The following is a 15,025-nucleotide window of genomic DNA, read 5'->3' as shown; positions in this document are numbered from 1 at the left end:
AAAGAAATCCTGTATGGAGGAAAAATGAACCCTCCTACTGTGTTCAAGTCAAAGCTGACCTATTTTAATTTGAAATATTTCATAAATATTATCCTTTGAAAACAGTGATGACATAAAAAAAGATGGATGTCGCCAGAGCCATCGTCCATCATCCATCCATCACCATATTGTTTTAGCCACCATATTTGGACGAGAGGGTGGAATTCAAAGGCACCAGCCAATAATCTGCATTCATAACCTGTAGCACCAACAGCATGAATTCAGTGGAGAGGTCCAACCCGAATAACTGATTTGTGGAGGTGAGGCCTAGCAGACAGAAATCAGCTACAGTGGCCTGCGCATAATCCATTTGGATACATTCAGTATCCAGATAGATGAGAAATAACAAAAGTCATCCACCATACTGCTGCTTTGAAGGGGGAAGCTATCCATATAGAAGAGTCTATGGAGTCTATGGAGAAGAACTTGTTTTTGGAGCCAGCCTAAAGTGACAGTTAAAGAAACTGCAATTTTTGGTTCCTTCACCCCAACGGTTGTCCCTTACTTTTTATTAAGACATCTAGCTAGCGGCCGAGCCTCTGGAAATTAAAGCACCAGTCACAAAGGGAAACACTTTTCACTGGGAAAATGCAAAAATTAGTGTTCCTCAGATGATAAGTGGGTAACTGTAGGAGGTTGTTTGCTAGTCGCAAGCAAACCTCCTGCAGTCGTCCTGCTTGTTGCAAAGAGGTGTATGGTACTACACCTAAAATATCCCAACTTGATCTGAGGTTGCACAGTTTGAAAGTTGGGCTTTTTAAAATGACTTGTTTTCAGCTTCAAACTTTTACTTTGAAAGCAAAATTCTTTTCAAGTTTAACTCATGCTTGGTGGTTAGCGAGTGTGTGCAGGCATGCCAATATCTTCTCTAAATACTGTGAGCGAGCTTGGCAATATGCTAGCAACCAAAGCATTCACACGGAGGATTTTGTACATTACCAGGTGGAGTCGCCAACCAGTCTTTATGCCTCTGTGACTGGAGTCTAGGTCTTCTTTCGTCTGTTTTATCATAGTTACAGAGAATACAGAGCTAGGTTCTTCTTATAGCTAGCTAAAGACCCATAGTTTGTGGCAGTGGTATCACTCAGTGAGTCTAATGAACGTCTCTTTCGCAGAAATCAAAAACGCCATTTTTGAAACCTGGCATTGAGAGAAATGGCAACACTGTGGTCTCTGAGTCTGTCAAAAGCCATTTGCAGAGCAGCAGGTACACCATCGACTTGACTTCCTCCATTGTTGTGGTGTTCATGTTGCATACAAATGATGTCACAGAAATATCGGCCAATTGCCTTGCACATTAGGTGGAACTTGATTGTAATGGAAAACAACATAAACCAAGTCGAGTCACGTCAAATTGACCAGGTACTAGTGGAAAAGGGCTTTATGTGTTCACCCAACTTAGATCTAAGAAGCCCTTCTCACTTTTACAGGGCAGTGTACCATCAAAATGATTTTTAAGCTAAAATTGTTTCTTAATCAAAACTAAAAATTGTAAAAATACCTTTACCCAAAATGATTATTTAACTGCCAGTCTAACTAGCTAGCAGTTGCTAGCAGCATGATAAATAAAACTGCCTCCTAGAGTTTTAAAGCTCACCGGTGACCATAGTTAAGGACTTTACACACAAGACGCATAAAATTCATGTGAAAATTTTGCACGTTAGAAATATCTTTTGAACTCACCTAATCTTAACGCAGCCATTCACACCGACTGTGTAATTTTGTTGGATGAATTTGCAGCATTTATTTTTCAGATTTTTTGCATGAAAATAAACAGATCTGACCAATCAGATCTTTTTGAAGATTAATTTAACAACTGAGTCAGCGATTATTTATCGCCACTCTAATGAATAATTTAACCTCATTCTCAACAAGAAATGCAAAAAGATTATTTTAAAAGAATTTCAACTGCTGTTAAAGTAGTGTAACATTTCAGCAGATGCAGAGGCCTAAGAAAATAAACGTTTGTACTGTTAAACTGAGCAAGCCAATGTAATGTCACAGATGTGCTTTGTAGTCCTATAGCTGTTAATTTGTTGCAGAATTTCCATCACCCTCTCTTCAGGGAGGTTTCAGGAGTTGGCATTTGTGCGAGCGTTTTGTGTAAGTGTGCATGAATGCACTTGCTGCTCAACTTAGAGCTGAGTGACACTTTTGGACAGAGATCGTGAAAAGAGAGTCGAGGCTCGAACAGAATCCAAACAGAGACAGACAGCAACCAGACGGGCACGCTGGGGGGGCTTTGACTCCAGCTTCTGTTGTAGAGAAAAGTAGGGAAACACTGTTTTGTGTAAACTCAATAGCAAAGTGAATGAAGGGCTTCTGCTATCTATTGGGTTGGTACTATACTTGTGGGTGGTTAAATTAAATGATTCAGTTTCACACTGGTGCAATATGCTGCAAATCACCAAAGTAAACAGTGAGAAATGAAATTATAATGCTTGAAAATTTGACACATGCACACAGAGGGAAACCCTTCTAGGGACTAAAGAGGCATAGACCATGATGAAAATGATTCCACTTCAGCAGTTCCAGGGATAGATCATTACCGAGGCTCAGGTCCAAACCAGCTCTACATAGCTCTGATTTAGCAGAGGGCCAGGCAAAAAAATCGGAGGCTTCCTTCCAAACCCATCCTGACCGAGAGCCCATTCCCAGGAAGGGTGGAGAGGGACCAGTGGCCCTCGGGCATTACTCGTCTCAGCCGATCTCCATTAGGATAACTCAAGCAGTGAAAAAACACAATGACTGGCTCCTGAATATGACTTTCATTTAACTCCACCATGTACTTAACTGTAAGGTCAATTTTATTATCGTACACAGAAAAACAATCCTCAACACATGATACGCATTTGAGGATGAGGAAACTGTTATGGTGCTGATTCATCTGCACTTGAGGGAGATATGTGTGTGTGGGGGGGGCATGTGTGTGTGCGGATGTGTTTATATATTAACACTGTGCACATGCAAGGCCATGTGTGTTTGTGTACTCACTGCCATCGGTCCCTCTTGCCTGCATGGGGGTGGTCCCTAAGCTCTCTTGTGCTCATGAAATCACTTCTAAGTGCCTGTAATTTCTCACGCTTCATCAGTACTGTAATTTCAAAAGGCTCCCTCCAAAGACCCTCCTTTAGCGGCGACCTGGGGTTGTCAAATGAAAACATCATTTATCCAGTGACCTCGGAGCTTCAGGAAATGGTTTGCTGGCTATTCAACGACAGCCTTGAAATAGGGAGCTGTGGTAAGGAACTGCAGGGGTTTGTGAAACATGAAACAAAAGGTGGTCTGGCCCCTAAATCTACAGTATCAGGTTTGAGAGATTTCAGAAAAATGCACCCATCCATTTGGAAAATCTTGTGTGGAACCATTTGTATGTTTGCCAAACTGAGGCTTTTTCCCCAGTGAAAATATTTACTTAGAAAAAAAGGAATGCTGAGAGTATTTATTTCAATGCAGTGCTTTCCTTCACTGTGCCCTAAATGTGGTTTCTGTAGTTTTTGGCCTTCAGAGTCTCAACCAGCAGCACAGCAATGAGTGGCTCAGTTCCAGGGCTGGGTACATTCACGCTCAAAGGGAAGGTCCTATGGCGACCCTAACCCTCTCTTTTGGCAGTATTTTTTTTTTAAAGTCCCCCCCGTTTTGCATTGTTTTCTCATAGCTTTAATCTTGCAAGGCATGTTGGTTAAACGGGTTGGTCCATCATTTATCGTGTGTTGGTGATTTTCCTCCAGCATTTTCATAACTGACCTGTCCTGTTGCTGTAATGGCACAACTCTGCAAATTTAAAGAAACAGGCAGAGGAAATGTAGACGAGGAAGTCTGGTGTTAAGTTAGGTCTGGCAGAATGACGGAACAAAGTCATCCTGAGGAACAGGCTGTGGTGGATGAATTGATCTATTTCACTTGGAAGACACTTTTTGTTTGACTTTTTTGTAATTTAGTTGGATTATTTATTTATTTTTCATCTTTTGTTTCAGCTTTTAGTTGAAATGAACTGGTTAAGATTAGGACCTGACCATTGTTTGGATTAAACTAGGCCTTTTCACAAAAATCATTTTTTGTTAGAAAAAAAAAAAAAAACCCCAGCTATAACTGAGTGAAGCTCAGCCATAATCCCAGCAGATCAGCTGATCTCGGTAACCCACAGTTTCTACACATCTGCAGCCTACTTCAGCAGAGAGATTTCTTGTGTGCGTGCTACTGTTTAACTTGAAGCTCTGCTGTGATGCCTTACTGAGCTGCTAGCATGTCTGTGCAGTCCTGAGCAATTTTCCCATATGAACTAAAGGTGGTGTTTGTCTTCAATCAGGTCAGGATATTGTTAATATTTCTTATATTAAGCATACAACAATAGATCTGGACTGGATGTGTAGTGGCGAATTTCTGTCCCAAGCTTTGAAAAAATAATTCTTTCACTTCTTAATGTGAGCTGTCCAGATTTATTTCTAACTTGTTCATACAAACAAACGATATCACGGTCAATAAACTATTTGCTGCTACAGCGCACATTTCCATTACCGTCCTGGCTCATTCTAACCTGCTACCACACATGCGCTGTGCATATATTCTCTAACCACATATTATACAAAATCATACATGTAACATAATAACTGAAACAGTATCAAAAATATTTCTCTGTAGATTGGCTCTAACATTTCCAGCCCCCTCATTGGAGGGCGTCAAGACTGTCAGTTAGCGAACACTTACAAAAGAGCCAAATAACGTTAACACTTCCGGTATCACACAAAATATTTCTCTATAGATTGGCTCTAACAGGATGTGTTCTCACTGAAATACTGTTTTTGGTTTAGGGAAGGGTTGATTGTTAAACAGAGTGCAGAAGCTTCGAAAGATAACAGCCTCAAGCACATTGTGCATCCACTGAACACTTACCTGAACTCTTCTCAAATGAGTCCAAGAGTGGATTAGACTTTTGTATTTACCCATGCAGCACTTCTAGGTAAAGTCTAGAAAGATTTAGAGGTGTAGTGCATGTGTGAAATTGGCCTTCTCAGTGTAGTAGTAGTAGGCTAGCAATACAATGCTGTCCTTCGTTTTTGTGCTTAAAAACGCTGATGGAGCACATTTACGGATAGAGCCTGGCCAGTTTTTTTTAGACGACTTATTTAGCAAGTCACAAATATACCAAAAAGTAGTACAGATGACAAGTTTGAAGTAGAGCATTGCAGGTTTATGCCTTGAAGAACTATCTGCACTTAATCTAGCTGATTTATGTCATTTTGCTTCATAGATGACTACAACTTCATGTCATCTGCATGACATCTAGGCACTGAACCCTGTGCAACTCCATGACTATTTTATTAAACGAGGACAACTTAAAATCTAACATGAAAAAATTCAATTTTCTCACATTTAGTAGTAAATGTTTTGAGATTCTTGCTTAGACCATGGGATTTTTGGATGATTCCAGTATGCCTAAACTTAGCTCAAGATACGCTAGCACCAAAAATATTGAATTATCTGTACAGACCACCACAGACTCTCACTGATCCTAAAATAACGTAATGGTGTCCCTGCTTTCAGGGAAGACTCCTCTGCAAGCCTCTTTGTGTCTTCAATGCAGGTGTTGGGGATAACCAAGGGATCTTAGTGAAAGCCGAGTGAAAGTTAATGGGTTTGAGGGTCCTCAGAGGGCACAGAGGGAAAAAGGGGTCATGACATTTGATCGTCCTGCCCTGACAGGCCAAGGCACTGACAGAGAGGTCGGGGTTGGAGGGGGAGCAGAAATGTACCAAGAAGCACATGGGTGGGGCAGGCACGCACAAAGACCCTCTCAGTGCAGTGATCAGGCTTGTCACCCAAGTGTAACCCTCTCCTATGGCTTAACTCTCCGGAATACACTGGGAATATGACTCCAAGCCACTGATGAAAACATTTCGAATACAAAAGTGACCTGGGAGGAAAAAAATCCCTATTGAAGGACATGTTTATCCCCGTTTTGAAGCGCAAATCCTGTAAAAACAGCAGTCGAGACATTCAAGCGCACCAGCTCATTGACTCTGATGTAAACGCGTACATCATGATTCAGTCTTCTTCGTAGCCGTCTACCAACGCTTGTCATATGGACCAATCATGGAGCAGTTGGGCATAGAGCCACAACATAACAGGAAGCAAGTGGCATAAACACGGGCTATAAACACAGTAAACAAAACCAACAGAGCACTGACATGCTGCTGATTAAAAGGGTGAAACGTTTGCTGAAGAGGTGTTCAGAAAAAGAATGTACACAAACAGTCGGTGATTAGAGATGATACTAATCTCTCTCTGCAGGGCGAAAGTCAACAAATCAAGGTGAGGGGAGATAAAAAAAAAAAGAACATAATGGAGATAATGTGAGGTCTGTTACTTTCAGCGTTTCCACAGCACCATATTCAAGAGTTATGGTTGTTGTGAAACCACATCCAGTGTTGGCTGCTTGAACTGTTTGTCAGATAAAGAACAAAAGAAAAGTCATCTGGCATCACTTTAAAGAGCTTTAATTTCAAATGTCATGTATTCGCTTTACACTGATCCAGTCTGAAGTCCATTTTCTCAGCCTCCTCAATTAATAATGATGCTATTCAACGTTGTTTTCTTTTTTGAGAAGTAAAGTTTTGACTTGCAGTCCATTTTAAATGAGCATTTTTACAATTACATAGTTAAACCAGCACTTTAATAGGACAGTAATGCTGCTTTTACTGGAAAACAGAACCAATAAGATAATAATCCAATGTTCCCTTTGAGGAATAATGACTCACCGGCCACTTTATTAGGTACACACTGATAGTATATGGTTGTTCCCTGGAACTACAGCAAACATTCATTTTGATCCAAATTGACGTGACAGTATCACACAGTTGCTGCAGATTTGTGCGTTGCACATCCATAATAGGACTCTCTCGTTCCACCACATCACAGAGGTACCGTTTTTGGATTGAAATCTGGTGACTAGAAGCCATTTGAGTACACTGAATTTATTGTCAAGCACAAGAAACCATTTTTAGGTGATTTGAGCTGCTGGAGTTGGTACACTGTGGTCATAAACGGACGGACATGGTCATCAACAATACACAGACGGGCTGTAGCTGTAGATGCTCAGTTGACACTAAGGGAACCAAAGTTTGCCAAGAAAAGATTCCCCACACCATTACACCACCGCCAGCCTAAACTGTTGATACAAAGGAGGATGGATCCATGCTTTCATGTGGTTCACATGAAATTCTGGCCCTAACATCTGAAGGTCACAGCAGATATTGGCACTCAGCAGACAAGGCAATGTTTTTCCTCTTTCTATTGTCCAATTTTACTGAGCCCATGTGAACTGTAGCCTCAGTTTCTTTGTCTTTGCTGCTGTAGCCACATCTGCTTCAAGGTTCGACATGTTGTGCATTCAACCACAGGACGTTCAACGTCACTTAAATAACCCGTCTTCTTAATTCTGATGCTCAGTTTAAACTTAAGTGGGTTGTTTTGACTATGTCTACATTCATAAATGCACACAACTGCTGCCACGTAATTGGCTAATAAGATATTTGCATTAATGAGCATTTAAAAACGGGCCGGTGAATGAAAAACATATCAAAAGAAATATAATCTGTTTGATTTTTAATTTATATATAACAGAAAGATGTGAATTAAACAGGCCAAACACATATGTACCATTATTTTGTTTTATTTCATTATTATAAAACAAAGGTTCAAAGACGTTGAGATTATGAAATGTTGGACATCATTTACCAACAATGGAAAACCATCATCCTCACTTGCAGGACACTGTCTACTTTGAAATAAATGTTTGGTTCACATGGTTGTGGTTGAGTCTATAACAGACATCTAGAAATCTGTCCCAGCAGCCTCAGTTTGTTGGTAAACTGTGGTTTCTGGCCTGCTGTTAGGACTGTTTTAGACTGAAAGGGTCTGTCAGGCCTCTGGTCTTCTGCTTGTTGGTACAGTGTGGTTTCTGAATTACAGAACAGATATGTTCAAGCCAAAACACACAGAACATCACAATATTGTGAGGTTTCTGGGGTTAATGGAGAATGGAGTAATTGAGGGGGGCTGTATTTCTGTGCTATGTGAAGTGCAGGATTGAAGTGTATTGCAACATTTTTCTATGTAATAACTAATCTCTGCGAGCTAACGGTAAGTAGTTTTAGTGATGATCAAACTGGCACATGAAGCTCCTACAGTCTACACAACAACTGCATTAGTGTAATATAGTTTCTCATTGGATGGTATGTATGAATTCATTTCAGTCTTACTTAAATGGGCAAACAGATGCTCAATAACATATCCATCTAGTTACCCTTTATGGTAGTTACATTGTTACTAAGATCCAGCATTTGTATATAGAGAATACTCAGCGCTAAAATACAACTAAGTACATTTACTCAACTACACAAAATGACTCTGAAGTACTTCTGTTTTATATTACTTCTTTTTTTTGGGGGGTGGGAATTATTTCCCACCAAACAGTAACATCTGTTTTTTTTACCTTATTCTTGCCATATAATACAGTGATAGTGCTGCAACCTCATATTTAGTCATGGCCAAAGATTCAAATAATGAGGTCAGTGTATGTATAAGTAATCCCTGAGAGCACAAAGCTCAAGCTTCAGTCTGCTCTTTCAGCGGTTGTTCTGGTCTTAGCTCTGATGATCTCAAAGAGAGTAGATATCACTCAAATTATTTAGGCGCATGAGTCCTACCCACCAGCTTTTCAAACCTTTTTCTTGCTAGTAATAGCCAATCAACAAAGTTGGCTCAAAGGTAAAACAGCTTGTACGATCTGAGGGACTGCACCAAGTATTGGTGTCAGATAACCACCGATTACTTTAACCTGGGAATCATGAAAAACTACTGTTGTAATGTATAAGAATAAACATATAAATGTGGAAATGAGCATAAGATGTCCACTTAGAGTTAAAAATTTGCAGAACATTAGATAAAAGTATGGAAACTTTTATCTATTCCTAAAGCTAAAAGATTCATTAAACTAATCCATGAGCTCTTAATGAAGCCTTTCATTAAGTGAGCTGTCTTTATTAAATAATGTCATTACTTTCATTTCTGTAGCTCCTCTGATACTCCTGCACAACCATCGTCAGACTGGGTAAGCTGGGAGTGCAGGCTGAATGAAACAGGCAGCAGCGTGTTGCTCGACAGAAAAGGTAGCTTCTGGTTACAAACTTTGGACCAATCAGGGCGCTGCTTCGCTTTCCTGCAGCAGGAGCAACAGAAGTTCAACCTGGACCCCTTCACGAAGAAACTATCTGCTCTAAATTCATACTGACAATGCCTTTTCACTTCCGCTGACATATCTGATAGCCAACTAATTGTCACCGAAGGAAACATTTCCGAGCGATGACAATGTTGGGCATGTATGTGCCAGACAGATTTTCCCTGAAGTCGTCAAAGGTCCAGGATGGAATCGGTCTATACACGGCGAGGCGAGTCAAAAAGGTTTGTAGTTTCTGACTCGGGCAACTTTGTAACCAGGTTTACACGCGGGAAAAGTTTCGTGTTGCTTTTTAAGAGACTCCTAGAGGTGTAGATACTTTTTTCTGTTCGCCTTTTCCCACTGATAGTCGCTGTCAAAATCTCAGCCAGAAGCCAAGGCGTCTGTGACGTGAAGTGCCACGTAGCTACAGTAACTCCGGCTGTTTCTCCGGGTTCACTTCACGTATTCCTGCCTGCAAAGAAGGCTCGTTCCGCGGATAGACATCCATGTTAAATCCAACGTAAAGATTTTAACTGTTCACGCCAATTAACTTATACATTCACATTCATGTCCCCCCACCCTTTGTTGCCATATATGCAGAAAAGGAGGTGGAAATGTTGCGGAGGATGAGTGGGTTGAAGTGTCTCTACTGGGGATGTTTGGTCATTTAAATGTGTGGTAAAAGTTGCAGAGTGTGAACATGAATACAACAAGAAGAGCCGCACAATTTGACCACGCCCCCTGGGAAGTCAAAAGGAAAAATGTCCAGTACTGAGGGACACATGTACATGTCACATTAAACAGTAGGCGGGCCCACCATCCACCCAACACTCATCAGTGCAGAAATCATGTCCTCTGGGGTGTATTATTATGGTTTAATGTCATTCATTTTTGGCTGCCACTGTTTTCTTTAAAGGCATCGTGTTTGACAAGTGATCCCTCTGTTTGTGTTAAAGGGAGAAAAGTTTGGCCCCTTTGCTGGTGAGAAAAAGCTGCCCAGTGAGTTGGATGAAAGCTCGGACACCAGGCTGATGTGGGAGGTGAATGCGCTTCTTTTTTAAAAATTTAAAACCTCAGGGAATGGAAATGCTGAATCTTCAGCCAGTTTGACAGACATCCTTCAGACCAAGTAGTTTTAACTCCAGAGTTCCCACGACTGCACCTCTGAAAGCAAAAACCAAACATGTAAAATGCTGTAACGTACCCGAATCTTTCCAATTAATGCTTCTTTTTACTTAAAAAGAAGCACTACAACAGTGTTATTTCTGTGATGCTGCATAACACGACAGCTATAGCTACAAGCTATATTTCAGAATAAAATCTTATGTTTAATAAGAATTTAACAGATACCGCAATCCAATACCCTGTTCAAGATTAATCTGGTATTTCTCTGCATTTTGGCCTGTGATTTCTAACCATAATAATCAGGGTGTTGTGGTGTCTTGTTGTCATGTTTAAAATGTCTGTAAGAAGTCAGTGTTGGTCTTGTCACATGGTTTCATTTAAATTTCTGTTCAAAGTCCAAAGAGATACATTTGTCAAAAAAATGTCACCACCCCTGACAATAAATAGTACCCAATCCTGCAGTCTCACAATGTCAAAGCATCATTCCAAAAAATCTTTCACTGGATTGGGATCAACTCCAAGTGTTAACCACATTGGGCCAAGACCAGTCTTTGGTGAAAATTTCATTCAAATCCATTTCTAACTGGATGAGTAATCTTGCAGTACTGTGCAAACATCTATAGCCAGCCCTCATTTCCTTATCTTTTGCTAGGAAATTTGGAAATGGGTGTAACAGTTTATTGAAACATGTGCAAACATACAAGGAAATACAGTATAAATAACAGTATATATTGCATATATACATTTTGTAAGTCAATATTTGTTATGACTGCCCTCATTCATCATCACAGTCAGCACTCTCTGATTCATGACTGATAGTGTTGCACATCTTTTTAATCCAGGTATGCTTTTACTGTATTGAAAGTGTGTTTGGGATCATTGTGAAAAAATCAAGCTGTTGCCAATCACACTTAACAGATGGTACTGATGGTGTCAAAATCCAATTTTGACAAGATTCCCAATGCCACTGGGTGAAATGCAGCTCCAAACCATGACAGCCTCCATCCCGTTTTACAGATGGATGCAGACGCTCAGTGTTGTTCCTCTCTACTGACCTCCATAAATACTGATGATGATTTGAACCAAAAATTACAGGTTTGGATGCAGGTCTTGTGTAACTTGGCATACCTCAGTTTTTTCTCCCTGGTTCCCTTTACTAAGAATGGCTTCCTGACAGCCACGGTTCCACTGTGACCATTTCTGGTGATGCTTCAGTGAACAGTAGATGGATCAACTGAAGGGCCAGAGGCACCTCTCAGGTCCTTTGTCAGGTCTTTGCTGGATTTTTTTCTATTTCTTAAAGACATTACTTTCAGATATTGCTTGTCTGATGCCTAACATGTCTTCTTTTATTCTCCACTTGTCCTATTTCCACATATTTTTTAAGGAAACACTGCAACCCATGCCAAGTTTTCAGCTAATAGTTCTTTGAGAGCTATTATTTGGTCCATAAAAACAGTTTTATGTCTTTCAAACTGTGTTATATTTGGCTTTTCCCGCATAGATTCAACTAAAGCGCCTAAAGATGTAATTTAAACTTGGTTCTTTGCTTCTTTTAGTTATGTTGTAAGCTAGGTGCCTGTTTATGCTTGAATGAGTCAGTGTTTTAATGCTGACCAAACCAAACTAAACCAAAACATTCCTTTAAAAATGGTCACATACAAGGACTGGACTGAAAACGAGTGAAAAAGCAGCCAATGTTCAGATAAAAAGTTCAGAAAGTCTGGAGAACTATTTCTCAAGACCACTTTAAAGAATTACAAGAAAGTCTGGATCACTGGAAGCTAAATTTACAGAAAGGTGACTCAAGACTTTTTGCACAGTACTGTATAAAAAAGGAGACAAACTGAACCAATCAAATAACCGCTCTGGTGGAAGCAGCTAGTCAACTGTATTAAGACCAGTTTAACCATAAACAGCTGCAGCGGAGAAAACAGACACATAACAACTTTAAGAAACATGTTTTTGTGTAGCATTAATACAACTAAACACAGTAAATATTCTTATAAAAACCTGTATGACAATTCAATGCAAAAAAGCCCCAGATCAGTCCTTTATCACACGATGCAGCTGCTTGTGGGTCTGTCTGAGTACATTCTTGTTTTTTCTGTGATAAAGGAAACATTTAATTACGCTGCAGACAAATGAACCATAATGCCTGACTGAAAGTGAGTCTTATCTCGTCTTGTGTAGAAACGCTGTGATGTAGTTATCTGTAGCTGCCACACTGGTGTTCATATGTAAGGCCAGCACGCTTTGATGTACAGAAGACGAACCTTCAAAGAAGGCAATGAGAGCAGAAGAAGAAGAAAAAGCATCAGTTGTTCTCATCTGACAGCTCATGTCGTTGCTGTTTCTTTTTTTCCCCCCTCTAGGTCCGTGGCAGTAAAGGAGATGTTCTGTATATTCTGGATGCGAGCAATCCCCGCTATGCCAACTGGCTGCGGTTTGTCCATCAGGCGCCTTCACAGGAGCAGAAGAACTTGGCAGCCATTCAGGTACATTTCCACTCTGCAGACAATGAATCCCTCAGACCTTCCTGAAAGAAAGAAAATGATAAATATTACAGACATCTGTCAAACCTCCAAACCCGAAGTTAGAAATTATGTAAATTATTTCAAATTTGATCTCAGAAAATACGGAAATCTTATTTTCTTCTGGAAAAAACCTTGAAAACAAGATCGAAATGACAGGCTTTTTTCAGCAGCTATTTATTGTTTTTGTTGTGTGAAAAATCACAGATGTGCATGCGAGATAAAGCAGTTGCAAAAGAGCAACGTTAGTAGAAAAAGCACGGGTAAGAAAAAAGTCTGGAGACCTACAAGCTGAACTGAAATGGAATACTGCTTGAAAATTGATTGTTTTTCTAATGATTAAAGGTTTAAGGCAAAAAGGGAAATTTCTGCCAAAAAAATTCAGAGTTCATTTATATTGCAAAACAAATTACTTTGGCTCGAAGTCTCTTTGTTGCCAGATGTTTAAACTGTTAAAGGCTGTTATTAACGTAAAAAGGACATTAAGTTGGAGAAAGAGAGAAGTGTATTTGTTTCTTTTCTCTGTTTTTATCCTTGGTGTCCTTAGGATTTATACATTTTTCTGGATTTTGTTGAGGGAATATTTTGCAGCTGCAAAATTCCTTTTCTTAATTTATTTCCAAGACCAGCTTTTATAAAGTTATTATATTGACAAATAATGTGTTAACTACAGTTATGTGGGAAATGAGAATCGGAAAATATGCAGAATTTTCCAAACGCACAATGTCGATTTTCACAGTCTTGTGAATACAGTACAGTGGATATGGGAAAGTTAAGATAAAAAGAGGTTATCCGCTCATCTTGGGAGAAAAATGAAAGTCCAAGGAAGAGAAGATGAACATTTGAGGTCTGAGGGCCAAGTTGCTGCCATTAATAGTTGAATACACGGAGTGATCGGTCTTTTAAAGGTCACACATGTGAGTTAAATCTCTGTGTTTCATCAACGGTGACATTTATTGTGTAGCTTTCATCCTCTTAATCGTTATTTATGTATATTTAGGGTCCCATAGTTAAAAACCAGTTGACAGTTTGATTTTATTAACATGACCTTTAAGGCAGGGAAGTGAATGACAATATTTTTAAGAGTTTCACCGTTTGACCTATGGCCTCAATCAAGCATTAACAGACTGCTGTCAGGGTGTAATAAGTTCAGCTAGCCTTACCGCAGAAGGTTAAAACTGTTAGCAACTGACTTTAATTTTTAATTTTTTAATTTTTAATTTTTAATTTTTAATTTTTAATTTTTTTTGTGTCCCGTTTGGATCTTTAGCCATCAGAATTGTTGTCTTAAGGCCAAGAAAGATGCCAAGCGGATTTATTTTACCAAGTGGATCATCATGGCCTTGCCATATTGGTCCATTTGATTGACCGTTTATTATAATTATGAATTTATTTTATTTTCGGTTGCTACAAACGGGACAGACATGACTGGGGGATAGGACGGGGAGAAAGAATGAAAGAAAGAGAGGGAGAGAAAGAAAACCAAAGGGGAGAAGAGACGGTGAGAAAGGGGGGGAAGAAAGAAAGAAAAAAACCAAACAAAACACCTGGATCACCTGTATGGAGAAAAAAAAAACAGAAGAGAAAGCAAACCAAAAAAAGAGCAACATAATAAAAAAAAAAACAGCACCATCACAATAAACTAGCTAGCAGTAGATAACAGTAGATACTAAATATTAAACGATATCATGCAGCACGCAAGATAGACAGCGCACAATGTGCTTTGAGGCAGCAGCCAAGAAAGGTGTAGTCCGCGTCTGTGAACACCCGTCTGTACACCTGTGTGCACACCTGTGTGGATCAGCATGCTTGTATTCCAAAGGTTTCTCCATGTAACGATCTGCTAGGGAGTGTGGGGAGCCATAGCCCCGTCCACCAGGGTATGAAGCTCCCCCGCTGACCCCAGTAGGCACCCCCACACTCTGGAACCCACCAGGGCAAGGGGGCCCAGGCCCATCCGGACCGGGGCCCGCAGCAGCAGCACCGCCCAGCCCCACAGAGTCCGGGGCAGCCCACCTGACTCCACCCCAGAGAAAACTGCACCCACCCCATCATCCAATCATCTCCCAAACTACACGAGACAATAGACACCCAGGTTGAGTTCATT

The 15,025-nt window shown here is 40.2% G+C and overlaps 1 protein-coding gene across 2 annotated transcripts in view; it reads left to right on the top strand.

Moving 5' to 3' along the window:
- The first annotated feature begins 9,199 nt into the window (after window positions 1-9,199).
- Window positions 9,200-15,025, top strand: part of prdm5 (PR domain containing 5) — a 43,247-nt gene continuing 37,421 nt past the window's right edge. Inside the window, exons 1-3 of one of the 2 annotated variants that reach the window (XR_005697056.1) lie at window positions 9,200-9,501; window positions 10,216-10,299; window positions 12,760-12,882. Coding sequence is in view for 1 of the 2 variants with exons in the window: in XM_040040283.1 (XP_039896217.1) it covers window positions 9,403-9,501; window positions 10,216-10,299; window positions 12,760-12,882 (306 nt within the window). In the remaining variant the exon portion in view is untranslated. The remainder of the gene's footprint in view (window positions 9,502-10,215; window positions 10,300-12,759; window positions 12,883-15,025) is intronic. The other variant, XM_040040283.1, reaches the window with a different exon arrangement.

Source organism: Simochromis diagramma, unplaced genomic scaffold (assembly GCF_900408965.1).
Source record: "Simochromis diagramma unplaced genomic scaffold, fSimDia1.1 OVJJ01000026.1, whole genome shotgun sequence".
Lineage (NCBI taxonomy): Eukaryota > Metazoa > Chordata > Actinopteri > Cichliformes > Cichlidae > Simochromis > Simochromis diagramma.
The sequence above is the reverse complement of the archived record's forward strand: the minus strand, read 5'-3'. Positions and strand labels throughout refer to the sequence as shown.